Genomic DNA, 18,766 nt, shown 5'->3' on the forward strand with positions numbered 1-18,766 from the left:
CTCCTGGTAGAATTACAGGTAGATTTATAAAGTGTACAGAGAGCTCAAAACTATTAAAAAAATGAAAGTTGGACTTTTACACATTTTCATCTCTCTGTAGTTAGGACTGCAAATATATTTATAGAATTAGCTGCACATTAAGCAAAGCACTTTCTTTCTACTAAGAACTGGAAATAAAAAGGATTTGAGCCATAAAGTATAGTTCATGATTTAATGGTTGGAAAGCTGTGATTGGATTCTACTTATCTGTTGATATATACGTAGTTGTAATTATAAACATTGTGTTGATCCAAAAGCATGTGCGTGTGGTGAATACTTTGTGATTTAGTGTGTTACAATGCCATCTGTATTTGGAGAGACTCCTGATAACTGTTACAGAATATATCATTGTGAAATAAATGTGTATGATAACATACAGTACTGTTCTGGTTTCATAACGTAATAAATGTCGTACAGTTAGAGTGTGAATAGTAATATTTTTATGCTGTCGAATGATAAGTATGAATAAAAACAGTTAAAACTGTAAAAGTTATTTCCTTGTAATATTCATATTTGAGTGTGATACTAGGATTTGGCAAAGCCTAGACATGTATCCTCTAAAATGCAATGAGTGAATAGATAGATAAGCAACCCCACATTCCCTCCAGGTTAACAAAAAAAAATCGGGTGGTATCAATGCAAAAAAACAAAAAAAAAACACTTTGCTTGTGTAATATCACAGACGTGTCTACCACCTAGTGGGTGGTTAGTGGATGCTTGATTGATGATGGATTAGGAGCAGGTGTGGTTGTATGTGAAAAGACAAGACTGCTTTCACAAAGAAATGTACTACATCAAAGATGTAAACTTACTTTCTCAGTGTTTCCTCAGCAGTTACATTCTAAAACTCAACTTTAACAGACCGCCGCATTACACTGCTGAGAGGATTTTATATGAATTTAGCAACAAATGAAAAGGAGCAAAGGAGATGACTGAGCAACAGCAGGTGTGGTTGTCAGTAAGACAGACCTTTTATGCACAAAAAAGTTACTAAATCAGAAAAATAAGTGATTACTTTTGTTTTAGTGGTTACATTTTGAAATGCAAATAGTCACATATCCACATAACCCTGCAGAAAGGATTTTGTATGAAATTTCAATGTGTGTGGTTTTGAAGCTACATGTAGCTTGAGTTTCTTTATTTTCAAAGCAGAAGCAATATATAGGATTTTAAAATGTGATTAAAATTACTGCAATAAGAGCAAAGGTGAATATCTCAATGAACAAATAATTGCAGACAAAATACAACCCTAAAATATTAGAACCACATTAGTGTAAGAACTGATTAATCACATAAAATTAAACAATTAGAATTTATAATACAACCTAGGAAAATGATACATTGGCTCAACACAAAAATTAATCAATTCCACATTTATTAGAATTTTTAAATTGACAGACACAAGGAATAAGAATTGCAAATTAGATATTAATATACACACATCTGATTAATTTAGGCAAACGAAAACACAGCCCACCCTTAAAAAAAAAAAACTGTCTACTTATGTGCAAGTGCTCTCTTACAGGTTTTATCTGATGCATGTGGCGGAATTTACAATTAGTTGTGCTGTTTGCTTCATTTTAATATAATTAGGTAAATGTTTGCAACAGCAGGCAAAACACTGACGGGCCTCAAGGTGTGTCCCTGTATCCACACACTAGTGTAATTACACAAAGTTGTGGTTTCAGCTTGGCTTTACATACATGGATACAGCAGAAGCAAGAGCAGAGAGGAAGGTTGCTCAGGTTGCAGCCTTGTTATTGCACGTTATTCTGTTACACAGGAACTATTTGATCCCGTTTCTCAAACACCGTGACTCAGAAAAGTAAAACTGTAACATGTAGATTGATTATTTTCATGTGTGTCCTACAGTGAATTAAATAACTCAGCGGACTTCGTGTGGTTTGGATTGCAATGGTCAATGAATAAAGAAAAAGAAAAAATACAAAAGCTCCACATTTTCCTAATGAGGCTGTGATAATATGTTAGACTAGTTAACCTAGTTTAATATTATGTTGTGGACAACAGTCCCTCAATGTAAAAACGCAGAGAACCACAGCGCTTTTCGGTGACGGTGCAAAAATATTGTTTATATAAGAAGTTGGTATTGTTACAAACTGCATGAACTGCAAACAATGCATTGCTAGAAAATGTTTTGGTAATAAATGCATTTTTTAAAAAATACATTCACTACATTCTTCTTCGTGGAATGCTTAACTGGTATAAAGATTATGCTCTTACTGAAGCACCACAAATTCAAACAGGTGTGTTGTCTGTTTATGACAAAAAAAAAAAAAAGAAAACTGTATATAACAAGTGGTTGATTTATAAGACATTTCACTATCCAAAGTATTAATTTATCCTCTATGAGTTATACATTTCTGTATTCCATGACTAAATAGTTATTCATGAGCAATACTCTTGCGTAGAATACGTATCAGATGGAGAAAAGTGTGACATCTTGGTGCCTGAGCCTCAGTTGTTTTTCTTATCAGTGGAATCTGGATGAGGTGCATACGGTGGAGGCCGCTCCTATATGAGAATGGAAAAAAACAAAAACAAATATTGTTTGGGTGCAAAGACCACTGTACCTGGTTAGAACACAAACAAAGCAGCTTACCATGGGCATGTAGATGTTGTGTGGATTGCTGGGATTGTAATACGCACTGCTGGCTGCTTCGGCTGCTTTGGCATTACCTCCTGTACACAGGGAAATGTGTGAGAGAAGGCTGTTATGAAAATCGCAACTGACGTGAGAGACATCGTACTGATGATATGAAGCACAACAATAAGCGCCAAATTCAGCGGCACATTTGAAAGATGCACAGAGTGGGGAAAACAGATTTACCACAAAAGAATCAAAAGAATCCAAGCAGTGCAATAATCTCACCCCAAGTGCCTGGAAAGGTTCAAATTCCAGCCTGACCGGAAAAATCACTAAGGGCCCTTAGGCAAGATCCTTAATCCCTTAGTTGCTCCCGGTGTGTAGTGAGCACCTTGTATGGCAGCAACCTGACATCAGGGTGAATGTGAGGCTTATTGTAAAGCGCTTTGAGCGTCTGATGCAGATGGAAAATGCAGACCATTTACCATATGATAAGACAGCAAGAGCACTTTCAGAGGAAACGTAGCTTTCAGAGCTAACCATAGATCTCGGTGTTCTTTGTGTAGGATCACCAGAGTTGGGACAAAGTCACTGTCAAGTCATTTTCAAGTCATCAATCTGCAAGTCCCAAGTCAAGTCTCAAGTCAGCTGTCAAACACTTGGTGGTCATTATGACTTGAGACTTCCTGATTCATGACTTGAAAGTGACTTGATGGTGACTTACGCCCACCTCTGAGGATCACCCAAACAGAACTTCTGCATTTTTGAGTTCTGATTCCTCTTCTATGCATTATTTGTAATGCTAATTTTGTTTAGCTTCATTCGTGATTTATCTCGGGGTGTAACGAATAACCATGACAAATTTAACATCAATAGTCAAGTCATCAATATTAGACTCTCATCCGCTTCGTTACACAATCCAGAAATTATCACTAGCACCAATGGTTCTCAGGACTTACAGCTGTGTTCAAAATAATAGCAGCATGTTTTAAAAAAGTGGATGAAGCTCAAAGTCCTTATAACAGCTTTTATTTCCATACATGGAAATGCATTGGGAACACCGCACATTCTATTCCAAATCAAGACATGAAGAAAAACATCAAATTTGTTATTACATTACAGAAAGTTGAAAAAAGTAATTAGGTTGTTCAAAAAATAGCAGTGTCTGCATTTTTCTTGACAAACAAACATTTACTCTATAAACTGAAATGTGCTTGAAGATTTATCTTTCCTGTGAAGCACTGAACTAAGTTGTATAACCACTGTTTCTGAGAACTGCTTCACATCTGTGTTGCATGGAGTCGACCAACTTCTGGCACCTGTGAACAGGTATTCCAGCCCAGAAAAATTGGACTACATTCCACAGTTCCTCTGCATTTCTTGGTTTTGCCTCAAACAGCATTTTTGATGTCACCCTACATGTTTTCTATTGGATTAAGGTCAACTCGGACAAGACCGAAATAATGGTTCTTGGTCCAGTGAGACATTGGTATCAGTTTGACCAGCTAACTCTTAACCTAGTTTTGTGTGTCATACATCAACACTGACAAATTGAGGAACCTTGGGGTGATTTTTGATCCCACGCTGTCTTCTGACCTACACATTAGAGATATTACGAGGACTGCTTTCTTCCACCTGCAAAACATAGCGGAGATTTGTCCCATCCTGTCTATGGCTGATGCTGAGACCCTGATCCATGCATTTGTCTCTTGTAGATTGGACTACTGCAATGTTTTATTTTCTGGTTTACCACAGTCCAGCATTAGGTGTCTCCAACTGGTTCAAAATGCTGCTGCCAGACTCTTGACTGGAAGAAGAAAGTTCAACCACATTACACCCATTTGGGTGTCTCTTCACTGGCTTCCTGTCTCTGTGAGGTTGGATTTTAAGGTTCTGCTATTAAGCTATAAAATTATTCACGAACTAGCACCTCCCTACTTAGCTGACTTAATTAAACCCTACATACCAGCCCGGGCTCTGCGTTCTCAGGGTGCAGGACTACTTTGTATCCCTAAGGTGAATAAAAAGTCTGTGGGTGACAGTCTGATTCTGTACAAACATTAAAGTCCAGACTTAATACGCATTTATTCTCCCTTTCGTATGGCTAGCATACTGGCATAGTATAGAACTATGCTTCCTATCCTTTTAAATTCATTTTATTAGCAAAAAAACAGGTCTCGGTCTCAACTTTATCTAAATTCTGAGTTTGTTAGTGAAGCTTAGGGCCAGCGGCCACGGAAACTAAACATCTACATAAAACAAAGAATTGTATCCGATTGCACAAAATCAAATCAAATCTCAAAAGAAATCACTCCATAGTAAAATTATCATTCCTGAATCCATTTCATGAGGGAGCATTGCCGACCCCCTACTATTTATGTTTCTATCCAAATATGAGCATATTCATGGAAAAATTACCAGTAAGTTACTTGTGGTCTTGTACCCATCACCTACATGAACGGGAATGAAACAAGTCCTTCCCTAAAAACTGTACTACTGGTGAAGTGAAAACCGGTTCAGTGGTTGGCCTGTCTTTGTTTTTATTTAAGCCTTATAAAGCAGCCTGGCACCTTATGACTGTATTCAATGAAACCCAGACAGGGTTACAAATAAGAGTGGACTGTGTTTATTTTCTAATTATGACGTGTAGCAGATGAGACAGCAGCACCATGTTTTTTGATGGAGTGCTTCAAAGTGATTCACTTTCGGATCGACAGATCAGATCTGATAAGTGCAGTGACAGAGACACTCAGCTTAAAAAAACAAACAAACAAACAAACAAACAAACAAACAAACCTGGGGCTGCTGGTGGGGCTGTTGCTGCTGCTGTCCAATTCTGAGGAGGTGAGGGCCAATTTGGGGGTGGCCCAGGGTAAGGTGGAGGTGGGGCCATGTAGTCAAAACCAGCAGGGTACATTCCTGGAACATAAATGACGTACAGAAAAGAAAGAGATGATGCTTCAAGGGAAAAGGGGGTTACAATGAGTGAATAAAAACACAGACTGCATACACGCACAGACAGACAGACACAGAGACACACACACACACCCAGAAAACAGCATAAAGGTAAGAAGCAATGACTATACACCAGAGATTAGATGCTAATATTTTTGAGCACTTGTCCCACATGGAATTTTACACAAATTCCTTCTTTGCTTAAATGTGACATTTCTACAAATGAAAAGTCATTAATCGAGTGAAAACTTGTAATACGTTTCAACTAACGATAATTCAAATATTTAAAAACACATATCTCAGTCTTCAAATTCAGTATTATAGTAGAACTGTGGTTATGTTTTCAAAACACACTGGCAGAATGACCATATTTACATTTTTTTTTAAAAGTTATTTAAAGTGAATTGTGAAGTGCAGCCACTCTGCTTTGTGTACACCAGATCTTGTCAGATAGCACAAGCTAAGCAGAGTAGGAAAACACATAGGAAGTAGGCATGTGGAAATTAATTTAATCGGTATCTAGATACAAACGTGATGCGAGTGCATCGATTCATTCAGTGTGCATCGATGCAATCGACGGGTTGAATCGTGTTGCATCGCTCGTTGCCTGCTTGCATCAATTTTTTCCGAGGCACACTGAATACACCGCAGACGGTTCGGGACACTGGAGCAGCCGTTGTTTATCGAGAAAATGATTATTTCTCTATGTTGACTGCAGACTGCAGCGGGTCTGTTTGAAGCTTGAAGCAACGAAGTAACGCTTCGGCCCACTGTTTGCTGGTTTTCAGAAGCGGCAAGTCCACTGACGTGAGCACCAGCCGGTGTGTAAACTGAAGTTGCCCACCTGGTAAAGGAAATAATAATAACAGTAATATCCTCTGTTTTGTAGGACTAAGTGCGCAGCTCCAAAGAGCCGTGAGATTTAGGTCGGAATGAATAACTTCAGAGCGAATCACTGTTTTAAATCAGATGACACCTCTCTACAAATGTTATAATACAATCAATAGACTACATCTGACCAAAACAATTTTTTTCCCAAGATGAGACATCCTGCGTTTTTTATGAATTACATCCTGACGTGTAGCAGCTGGCTGAAGAGCTCAGCTCAGGGTCTATGGAGTTACATTTATACTATTAATATCTGAAAGGAAATGCTTTTGACAAAAACCACAGATTGTTTATTTCTATTTACGAGGTCTATTAGAAAAGTATCCGACCTTATTATTTTTTTCAAAAACCATATGGATTTGAATCACATGTGATTACATCAGACATGCTTGAACCCTCGTGGGCATGCGAGAGTTTTTTCACGCCTGTCGGTTACGTCATTCGCCTGTGGGCAGTCTTTGAGTGAGGAGTCGTCCACCCGCTCGTCGATTTTTTTCATTGTTTAGGAATGGCTCAGAGACTGTTGCTTTGTTTGATAAAATTTTTTTCAAAACTGTAAGGCACAACTGAGTGGACACCATTCAATAAATTCAGCTGGTTTTCGGTAAAAATTTTAACGGCTGATGAGAGATTTTGGTCTGGTAGTGTCGCTTTAAGGACGGTCCACGGCGCCTGACGGCGATCTGCGCTTCGAGGCGGCAGCGTCTCGCCGTTTCAAGTTGAAAACTTCCACATTTCAGGCTCTGTTGATGCAGTAAGTCGTCAGAGAACAGAGAACTTTCAGAAGAAGTCGGCATGAGGAGTTTATTCGGACATTCCATTGTTAACGGTCATTTTGTAATGAAAGAACGTGCGGGCAGAGTCGCATGTCGGGCTGGACCCGACCGCGGGGGGTCGCGGCAGGAAAAACACCTCCGTTGGAAATCTTAACGGGCAAGTTGGAACATGCCCAAGCTGTTAAACAATTTCTCAGTTACTCACTTGTTGAAAGCCATTAAAAGCCGCCTGAATTCTACAAATGGTTTTCAACACGGAGGTGTTTTTCCTGTCGCGGCGCACACAGATTTGCCGAGTCGTCACGGAAACGACTCGGCGAATTTGCGCGTACGTCTTTCATTAAAAAAATGTCCTTAAACAGTGGAATGTCCGCATAAATTCCTCATGCCGGCCTCTTCTGAATCTTCTCTGTTCTCTCACGATGTCCTGGGTGAATTAAGCCTTAAATTAGGATGTTTTCAGCTCGAAACAGGCCGACGACGGCGCCTGGAAGCGCTGCAGGATGTCCCGCTCCGTGGGAAGTCCTTACACCGACAGAAACACCCCATAATCTCTCATCAGCCGTTAAACTTTTCACAGAAAACCAGCTTAATTTCTCGAATAGTGTCCACTCGGATATTCCTCACAGGTCCAGAAAAAATTTTGATAAAGCAACGCGCGCCGTCTCGAGCAGCGTGTGAAACAAAGGAATTCAGCCGAGAGGGCGGGACCACATCTCACTCAAGGCCTGCCCACAGGGAAATGACGTCACCGACACGTGTGAAAAAACTCACGCATGCGCACGAGGGTTCAAGCATGATTGGTGTAATCGCATGTCATTCAAATCCATATAGTAAAAAAAAAAAAATAAAAGGGTCGGTTTATTATCTAAGAGACCTCGTATGTCCAGAAATCAAGGATCCATCATATACATCAAGGATCCAGTGACCATGTACAGATTTTATTGATTTTTACTTATGTCCAGAGATCAATGATCCAGTATGTTTCTTTTTTTTTCTTTTCCTCATTTATATAGCACCAAATCACAACATAGTTGCCTCAAGGTGCTTCACACAAATAAGGTCTAACTTTACCAACCCACAGAGCAAGCACACAGGTGACGGTGGTCAGGAAAAAGTCCCTCTGATGACTTGAGGAAGAAACCTCAAGCAGACCAGACTCAAAGGGGTGACCCTCTGCTTGGACCATGCTATCGACACAATTTACAAAACTATTTACAGGAAATTTTGTCGGTGCACAGGAAAGAAGGGTTGCAGAAACAAACACCACACCCATCTCTGGATGGAGCCACACCTCAAACAGAGAGAAAATAATTAGCCAGCATTAAGCAACAAGAAAAAGAGAAGAAATACTAAGGTGACTGCCAGCCACGAGCCCTAAGCTTCACTAAAAGACCCAGAATTTAAATCAAGTTGAGGCCGCGGCCTGCTCCGTTTCCTAATAAAATGAATTTAAAAGAATAAAAAGCATAGTAACATACTATGCCAGTATACTAGCCATACGAAAGGGAAAATAAGTGCATCTTAAGTCTGGACTTGAAAGTTTCTACAGAATCTGACTGTTTAATTGATGTAGGGAGATCATTCCACAGAACAGGGGCACGATAAGAGAAAGCTCTGTGAGCTGCAGTCTTCTTGTTCACCCTAGGGACACAAAGTAGCCCTGCACCCTGAGAACGCAGAGCCTAGGCCGGTACGTAGGGTTTAATTAGGTCAGCTAAGTAGGGAGGTGTCAGTCCGTGAACAATTTTATAGGTTAGTTGTTGACATAGAAAAGCTGTAAAGCCTACTTTTAGTACACAGAAAATCCACAAGCAGCACTGATAAGTGAATCAATAAAGAATTGGCACGATAAGCGGAATTGATAGATAAAATCTTATCAATACCTATCATTAATCGTATTGCACCAAATCACATCCCAATGGGAGGAACTGAATCGCCATCAAATACATATCAACACGGGAACGGGGTGAATTGTATCACATCATCAGTATCGTCATGTATTGCTATATGTATCATATCGCTGGTAGTGTATCAAGGCACATATGGAATCGTTGTCATTGATGAGATTTGCGTCTAGTCGGAAGACATGGGGCTATGTGTGTTTCATCAGGTAAACTTGAAGTTGTGTCAGGATGGGCATCCAGCATAAAACTTATGCCAAATCCTGATACAGATTTGCTGTGGTGACGCTGAACTATTGGGGGCAGGCAAAAGCTAAGTGAACGGTGAAGAAAGTCCTTTGTAAACATGACAGATTCTCTCACGGTCTTTATCTCCCTCCTCCACCCCCAGCCTCACACACACAGTTTATTTTTACCTCTGTGTTAGCAGGTATGCAGTTTGAGAAGGCTTGGTAGACCTACTCTTAAGAACCCATATCTACTATAACTCCTCGATAGACGGTGACAAGTACTGAGCTCACACAGATTTGTTTACTAGCAGTAACGTGATTGTGTTGTTCAGTGTAGCAATCGGGATGTTTGTGTATCGTTAAGGGATGCAGCATTTGTGAAGGCTTGTAGCATGGTTGCCAAAAAGGTATTAATAAGGGATATTTGGGATATTTCTTAACCAAAGAGTACAACTTTTGTGGCTACAGGCCATTGCTAATGTCAAACCTTGCTCTATGCACACCATACAAGATACAGTGACTTGCTATAATCAATTTTTTTGACCATTCTAAAGGCACTACATCTCACTTCATGGGTATCTTCAGTGGAATATAACAATATTACAAACTGCTGATTCCTGTACCTGCAGCAGTCGGATAGGGGTAACCCATGTTGCCAGCAGCAGAAGGAGGAGGAGGACCTTGGTAGAATCCATTCTGCTGAGGAGGAGGTGCATAGGGGTAACCATGCGGAGCAGGTGGAGGAGGACCGTAACCATTCATCATTCCAGGTGAAGGATAGCCATAAGAAGTTGCTCCATTATGGGCAGGAGCAGCTCGGGAAGCTGGAATATGGCAAGAGAAAACTGTCTTTCAACAGATGAACTGAAATGAACGGAAGTGTCAACCCCCTCCAACAGCCACTGTCTCTCTTACACAAATTAATGAGGCAGCTCTATACAAGTTGACATTTGAGCTTTTGTATACGTCACTGCTCATACTTTAGTTTTGAATGCTAGAATTTTTATTTTGTACAGTTTTTAACCATTATACACTGATGAAGGTTTGAACAGATTTCAGCAGTTTCATATGCTGATGCTGAAATCAATATTTAACATAATATGTAGGACACTCTAGAAGCTAACATACAAACCATTTGTAGCCAGTTTGAAAAGATACTGTCCCAGCTCTATGGCGCCCCCACTAGGGAATGACATCTTGAAGTCGGCCTTTCCCTCCCAGCCACCTAATAAAAGAGCAAACTACATTCAGAACGGAAAGCTACATCTGAATTTTAAAAGCAAAGGCCAACAGAAGAAGGAGAAGAAAAAAAAAAAAAAAAAAAAACACTGGCTAAAATGTACTCATTTGATTCTGAAAATGTACTACATTTATAAACCTCAACAGTGACCACCTTTTTCAGGGCTACGGTTCTGGAAGTAAAAATCCCATTCACTTTCTCCACTGACATTTCAGAAAATCCTCATATAAAGCATTTTAGCCCTTGAACCAAGCCAATCAGTTACAAGATGAATCCTAATCATAAAAAGATTGGATTTGGACTTTTTTTTTTTAAGGGCAAAGGTACAAGACTGTATACATAATTATCTCTAATTGAAGAAACAATTCATTACCATAATGCATTGGAAATCAAACCTTCTCGATCTCCTTCTCAAACTTCTAATCCAGGGGTGGCCAAGTTCGGTCCTCGAGAGCCACCTTCCTGACACTCTTAGTTGTCTCCCTGCTCCAACACACCTGAATCCAATCCAATCTCGAGGACCGAACTTGGCCACCCCTGTAATCCTTTTCATTACCTTAGTGTTTATATCTCAACTTCAACTCAACTTTATTTATAAAGCATTTTCAAATGGCCAAAACTGAAACAAAGTGATGTACATGATGGTCATAAAAACAACAAAGCACCCCAACAAAAAAATAAGCAAAACAACTAAAACAGACCAAGTCTCATATTGTGTTAAAAGCCAGTGAATAAAAGTGGGTTTTATATGGCTAACAATTGTACATAATAATAGTTTTGTATACATTTTGTAGTTTATACGAGTATTGTGGCTATAGTAAAATATAGCCTAGTTATCATAGAGTACTTCATTCCTGACTGCAATCACAATTTGCGTTTACCTCACAGCAGCAACATCTGTCACCTGATTTGTCACGCACTCACAAACCAGTCGCAAATGCATTTCTGGTCATTGCAAAGTTACACACCACATCTCCTATGGCAAATATGATCATTTAGTGAGCAGTAAATTACAGCCACCCATGACAAAAGATGTCAAAACCAACAAACAGGAAAAAAAATCATTCCTGTCGAGCTGGATTTGAACTCAGCACAGAAAAGGATTTGCACGCACACCAAGTGCGCTACTCTGTAGGACGAGCCACGACACTGCTCACTTTGGCAGCATTTCCCACGTCATATTAACTGAAACATTTACCTGGCAAAAACAAAGTCCATAAATCAGTGACATCGCCATTAGGATTGTGGGTACTGTAGTTCTTTTCGGTGATGTAAATAAAAAATGTTTTTGTTAAAATCATGTTATTATCATGCAAACTTGTGGCTTGACATCGTTACACAATGTCACAGCTCTTAGCGAGTCTCTTCTGAATAGGTTCAACATTTTCACCAATATTCTAAATCTCTGGAGAATGAATGAATGAATGGACTTTTGCTTAAGCTCTATTACATTACGTTTTAAAGTGAATCCCAGCTACCATGTATGAAACACAGACCATATCTATTGATATAGACACAAAAGTCAAACAAAAATACAACAACATTGAAGAGTTGTTTTCTTCATTACATAAGCCAAGTCTACAATGGCAAATATAAAAGCTGTCACCTACCGCCAGGCTCTGCTGACACTGTCCCTTTAATGTAGTTAGCTCCAAAAACTGGCTGTTCAATGCTGCAGCCCTTCATCAGATAATAGGGGAACATGACTGAACCCAAACAGTCCTTGGTATTACTGGACACAAACACCAACTGAGACAGAAAGAAAGTGTGGACAGAGTTACAAGGTGTATAAGTAAAGGTTTCCAGTCAGATTCAGGACATCTCAGCCAGTGATGTATGGAACAGCCTTATTGTTATTTTTCATTATTATTTTTTTGTGATTACTAAAATAACTCCCCAGTCAAGAAAATATCAGAAAATTGGTAATAAAAAAAGGCCTTTTTATATTCTTACAGAAAAAATGACATCTTTGAATTATTTGTTTTAATGCACCCAACAGTGCCAACAAAACCAAATGTGTTCAATTTAAAAAGATTAAGGGTGCCAAGGGTTGACGAGAACTCAAAATAAAAGATATGTAATTCACATTGTGACGCGGACTTTACCTGGATCCGGATTCCACAACACAATGCAATAATTGCATACTGATCCAGAATGGTCCGACTGCTCAATATGTTGAAATCTGATATTTAATTCACAAACTAAAACAAAATAGTGTCTTTCTGATCTTGGTTGTACATCATGATGTTGTATGTTTCTGCTGCAGAACCTGCATATTGATCTGGATCACTCCCAACATCTAACACTAACAGGGTCTTCCTTTGTACAACAGCCACATGTAATTTAAATTTTTCCAAGACCCATCAAGCAGATTTGAGATGATCCTCGAAATGGTGAAATTTTAAGAAATTAAAATCAGGAACTTGATACCGATCCACTCCCAAATTTAATGGAGTCTTCTATGCCCTAATGTTTGTCTGTGGTGATAATTTGGTGAGAATTTGTGAAGTACTTTTGACTTAATCCTTCAAAGCAAATATAAAGTGAAATCTTGATCCAGAATCCGGATCCAGATCACCTCCGAAATTGAAAATTTCTTCAAAATCCATGCAGTAGTTTTGATGTAATCCTGCTAACACACAGACAAATAAAGAAATAAACGCTGATGATTTTATTATGTCCTTGGCAGACGTAATAAAAAAATTTTATTTTAGAAGCTATAACCTGTCCATTTACCTTGTATTCTTGTTGTAGGACATAATTAGATTTTTTCCCCCCAGAACAACTAATCAATTAATCATTTCAGTTCTATGAGAAGTATTTAGGCAGTACCCTGTATGGTGTGAGGTAAATAGTGCCCTTCTTGGTCCCCTTCAGCAAGTCTGTCTTGCAGCTGACATCACTGAATGAAAGCTCCACATTCTTACATTCCTTTACGATGCTAAAAAACAAAAACAGGTCAAAATAAAACATGTTTTATTAGCTATATGATAGATGCTATAAGTCAATTTGATTTATACAGGAAATAAAATTACAAAGTGCATGTAAAATAATATTTCCAAGATAATTTGTTTACAATATGGAATAAAAAAAACAGAAAAGAATTACAGTAATATATAAATAGAAACAATCACTGGCAAACAAAAATAAACAGACTAGAAACAATTTAAAAAGAAACACTGATTGTGGCAAAAATATACAAATATATGCTGTACAAAATGCATAATATTTCTTATAAACTTAAAATGCATCATACAACAAGATGACTAAAATTTGGAAAGTAAAATATCTCATCATAAAAGATGACATGTGATGGTGATGATGTGCAGCATCAGAGCTGTAAATTATACGCTCGAGCTAACTTGCTGGCGTGTAAAATTAATATGTGTACAGATTATTTTAAAATTGCTCTTTTCACAGCCTACTGCACTTCACTTTGTACAGACCAGTGGTGCAGGTACACTAATGTGAAGATGAAAAAAAAAACTTCAGGTGGTATATAATAATGCATTTAGAATCTGGCTTAAGCACCAACAATGGACAAGTGCAAGTCATGTTTGTTAGTAGCTCTCTTCCCATTTTCCTTGCTGTGCTGAGGAATTTGATGTATACATCTGGCGAATGATTGACTCAAAAAAAATGAAATTATTAGACTTTTACTTGATCCTACACTTAGTGACATAAGATATTGTTCTGGACTTTGAAAGCATTGGAGAAAATGTCTGTACATGTCCTGATCCTTGTGGATCTTGGTGTCATGACAGCTATGTCTTTATATATCTATAATGTCTACTTTTATTGTGCTGTATCTTGTTTGTTTGTTTTTATGATATGGACTCTGCCTTAAATAAACAATGAAGTAAAGTAAAAGACATCATCCGGTTGTTAAGCTCTGATGTAACGCATCACTTGATAAATCTGTTTCCGGGTCCAAAGACCTGCAAGTTTACAATTAAAGTTATGTCTGTATGATCCTTTTAAGGATCTACAGTTTAAGTTTAGTTTACAGTGTACGCAAACCTCTGTCCCTCCCTTCTCCTCCTCCGTTAACCGCATTCGTCTGTTTCTAAGGTAAGAACACTTAAAAAAAACTTTTTTCTTTTACTTATATATTTTATTACGCACAGGTAAAATATACATGTCTGTTTGTTACTAAATTTTTTTTTTACAATTTAGAGTGATTTGGGGATGTTTTACAAGGCTGGAACAGATTAAAATTATTTTAGTTATTTTTCAATGGGGGAAATTCGTTTGAAATGAGCAGATTGGCTTAGGAGCTTGGTCACAGAACAAATTTAAACTCGTAAATTAAGGTTCCACTGTACTACTAAAATCTAATTTTTTATGCTTTTCATCACATTAATAAGAGACCGCATCCATGAGACCCTGAAAACTTGCTAAAACAAATATTACCAATGATCCGTGTCTGCTACATTTAACCTGCATAGAATTTAATAAACGCAAACTGAATTTCAGACATCTTATATATATTACTCTGGAACAAAGAGGACAAAAAGTGTTGTAAAGGACAATAAACAGGACGTTAAAGTGCAAACTTCACTTTCCCTCCAAACGATTGCAGCTCACAGCAACTCTCATTGAAAAGAACGGAGAAACTACCTAAGCTTCTGGCATTTATACATAAAACAAATGCAATAACAATGTCTAAAAACCCAGTTAATATATCCAGGAGAGTTTTAAGCACAATATAGAAAGAGTTTTATGTTGCGATGTTAATGTTGTTGTCCATGTGCAACAGTTTAAGTGCAGCTTGATCAGAGCGTCTGAGTGCAGTTCTCCATGTTAATGACAGTGCACCTTTTTTGGTTGGACCCGGAAGTTGAAAATCACATGATGCGTTACATCACACTTAACCAGATATATAAAATTAACTTTACCATTTATTAAACGATGTGTATATTTTGCCGGTTACGGCAAACACGCACCTAGCGATATTTGACCGGATCTCCTCGCTGATTGGCTAGTTCAAATGATGTAATCCTAGAGTGTATGTTTTTCAATGTAAAATATGCCAATTTTCAATAATGAAAATCACTAATATTGAGCTACTATGAATGTGAAATAAGATCTTAAACTCCAATCGCCTTTAAGTTCCTGCCCGACCGCTCCATTCCGTCGTAAAAAAATTTAGACGGCCGGCAAAACAGTGCAACCCGCCATTTGCCGGTGCCGCGTACGGCGAAATATCATCCAGTTCAACTTTGCCGAGGGTGTTGTGTGGGCCGCTGAAGAGGAGGTACTGCTGGCCCACCACCACTAGAGGGCGCCCTGCCTGGAGTGCGGGCTCCAGGCACCGGAGGGCGCTGCCGCCTTACGGGAGCAGCCAGGATGACAGCTGTCATCTATCACTGGAGACAGCTGATCCCAATCACTGAGGAGGTATATCAGCAGAACGGCATCTCCACCTCATTTGCTGAGATATCGCTCTACCAAGGAGGTAACGAACTCAGCCAGCCCTTCATCATTTGTGAAAGGAACGTATTTGATAAGTATCCTAGTTACTAGACAGTGTTGTTTTCTGATTAGAGGTGGAGGTGGTGTTTTCCACCCCACGTGTTGTTGGGTGCAGCCGCACCCACGTCTGACTGTGTCTGTTCCTCGCCAGCAGTACCGGATCCGACGAGCGGAGGCAGAGACCACCTGGGAGTTCGGGACTTGCCGGTTCCGGTATTCCCGGGGTTTGGTGGCAGAGGAAATCGGGTGGTTCCGGTTCGTCTTGGACAGACGTCTCCTATCGTCGAGCCTGCCCACACGACACCATTGGAATTTAACTTGAGACCGAAATTGTGATTTGTTGTATTTGTTGTGCGTGTTCACAACAGTAAAGCCTTGTTATTTGACTTTCTTCATTGTCCGTTCATTTGCGCCCCCTGTTGTGGGTCCGTGTACTGACACTTTCCCAACAGAGGGCGCTGCCATGTTGAAATAAACTCTACGATAGAGGTGGGTGGATCGATCCTAATATCGATAATATCGATACCAACGCTGGTATTGATATTGAACAATCCTCGAATAAAAAGATCGATACTCAAGCTTTTTTCCCTCTCCCACACGCACTGACTGCTGCGCACGCAGATTCATCAAAGTCTACTCTCTGCAAAAGTAGCGCTGCGCTGTGTCACAAAAGACGGAGCAGCGCACCCTCCCCCCTCTGGTCTTTTGCTGTTGCGCCATCACATGGCTCAGTGGCGCCAGCCAACAGCCATGCAGGTATGCTCAGCCTGGCCTGCCCACTCAGCGCTCTCCTCGAGTCAACATGTGACACTGTGAACATGATACTGTTAAATAAAAACCTCTAATCCTTTGTTCTCAACAGGGGGACAGGGCCCAGTGTAGCTGTGGGCCCCTAATGTATTCTTTCTTTATTTATACTTTCTCTATTTAATTTTCACTTATTGTTTTTATTTTGTTTAAAGCCAGAAGTGCACTGATGGGAGGAAATTCCTTATTATTTGTATTATTTTCTTGTATTATTTGACTTGAAAAAAAGAACAAGTTTGAAACTGTTTACAATATTTGTTGTGGTGTGTTAGTTTTTCTCTATTGTGGTTTGTCAGCTCTCTAACCTCAGAAGATTGTTTTAATTTGCTTTAAGTTCTATTTTTTTTTTTTACACTCTTTATTTAAGAAACAACATAGAGTGAAGGGAAGAAATTCCTTATTTTTTGTATGCTTTTATTGTATTGTTCGACTTGAAAAACAGAATAAGTCTGAAACTGTTTACAGTATTTGCTGTGGTGTGTTAATTTTTTGCACTGTGGTTTGTCAGCCCTCTACCTCAGGAGAGTTTAAGTTGTGTTGAGAGATATTTTTTTAAACAAAAATGTTGACTGTGATAATAAAGTATTTTGTTGTCACGTACAATGTTTGGCGAAATTCTATCCTAGGTCTTTTGGATCCTTTGGATCTATGAAGCTTAATATGAAAAGTATCTGTATCAATATTGGCGATACTGGGCCTGTATTTATTTGGTATCATCAAAACCAAAATTCCAAGTATCGCCCACCTCTACTCTACGATGATGTCATTTGAACTAGCCAATCAGCGAGGAGATCCGGTCAAATATCACTAGGTGCGTGTTTGCTGTATCCAAATATAACCTCCCTTTATTAAAATCAAGCTTTTTTCCAAGGCTGCTAATGTTATCCATCATATGTCTATAGTATAGTCATTCAGTGTAGATACACACTATGATGAAACTGTGGCGTTACTAAGACGTCAACATCCTAAATATTACTACTGCTTCCTGTTTTGACAGTGAAGCTAACATTAGCCACAAGTTTGCCAACCTGCTTTGACAAAATGTCAACATACGCGGAAGCCATAAACTCTTCATTTAATATCAAAGTACTCCTAGCATGAAACAATAAATACTATGTAACATTTAAACTGTCCCCGTACGTATATAACATAGTTGCGGCCAGCTAGCGTCTAACACAGCTAAAGCTAACTACGCACTGAAAAACAGGTAAACAAGCCTACAAGTGGAGTGACGCCAAGCTAGCTCATAAAATAACTCCCTGCATGCTAATCTTCACATACCTTTCTCCATTATTTATCAAAACGCCACCGTTTTGGGAATGATTTCGATTCAAAGCCATGTTTAGGAGGCGTCTTGTGCTCTGCTGTTGTCAGTCTGTCAGGAATGTCCCGCAAACGTCACACGCGTTACATCACAAACCTGAAAACTCGTGATTTACGACACCGGGGCGACCGTAAACACAACACAACAATCACTCTTAATAATATGCGTTTAAACTTCTAAAATCAACACAAGGTGCCTTGTTTTCAATTCCTTATTTTTGTTATTTATGATATTTCAAAATACTGCTTATATCGACTCCTTTATGACGTTTTATTCACACTCTGTAGAGTAAGCTGAAGTTATTTTTTGTTTTTGAAATATTTGCATCTTTGAAAAATAAGGAAATAAGCTTCCATATTTTCAATATTTACATTATAGATAAGCACTTTTCACCTTTGAAATACTCCAGCAAGGTTACAAATTTGTAACAGAATTGGAGGGTTGAAAGGCCTTTGTGATGTCATTAATTAAAACACTCAAACAAGAATATTTGTGCATCCATCTGCTCGCACTGCTTCAAACT

The 18,766-nt window shown here is 38.9% G+C and overlaps 1 protein-coding gene across 2 annotated transcripts; it reads right to left on the reverse strand.

Annotated features, from left to right (window-relative positions):
• Positions 1–1,398: 1,398 nt before the first annotated feature.
• On the reverse strand, positions 1,399–18,356 carry wbp2nl (WBP2 N-terminal like). 2 transcript variants are annotated; one of them, XM_034190053.1, is made up of 8 exons: positions 18,201–18,356; positions 13,470–13,578; positions 12,248–12,386; positions 10,530–10,622; positions 10,021–10,221; positions 5,441–5,563; positions 2,660–2,739; positions 1,399–2,571 (listed from the first exon to the last, which is right to left on the reverse strand). In XM_034190053.1, the coding sequence occupies exons 1-8, from the start codon at positions 18,257–18,259 to the stop codon at positions 2,515–2,517; spliced, it is 861 nt and encodes a 286-aa protein (XP_034045944.1). In that variant the 5' UTR covers positions 18,260–18,356; the 3' UTR covers positions 1,399–2,514. The 2 variants fall into 2 exon arrangements, with proteins under 2 accessions (XP_034045944.1, XP_034045943.1); XM_034190052.1 differs by having other exon boundaries at positions 5,441–5,566.
• Positions 18,357–18,766: the final 410 nt, after the last annotated feature.

The sequence above is a fragment of the Thalassophryne amazonica genome, chromosome 16 (assembly GCF_902500255.1).
Source record: "Thalassophryne amazonica chromosome 16, fThaAma1.1, whole genome shotgun sequence".
In the NCBI taxonomy this organism is placed as follows: domain Eukaryota; kingdom Metazoa; phylum Chordata; class Actinopteri; order Batrachoidiformes; family Batrachoididae; genus Thalassophryne; species Thalassophryne amazonica.

Coding starts and splice junctions, on each gene's coding strand:
- wbp2nl (XM_034190052.1), bottom strand. CDS start 18,259: ATGGCTTTGAATCGAAATCATTCCCAAAACGGTGGCGTTTTGATAAAT. Junction 10,222..10,529: donor TTTCAAACTGGCTACAAATG/GTTTGTATGTTA, acceptor GCCATATTCCAG/CTTCCCGAGCTGCTCCTGCC. Junction 2,572..2,659: donor ACAACATCTACATGCCCATG/GTAAGCTGCTTT, acceptor ATTCTCATATAG/GAGCGGCCTCCACCGTATGC.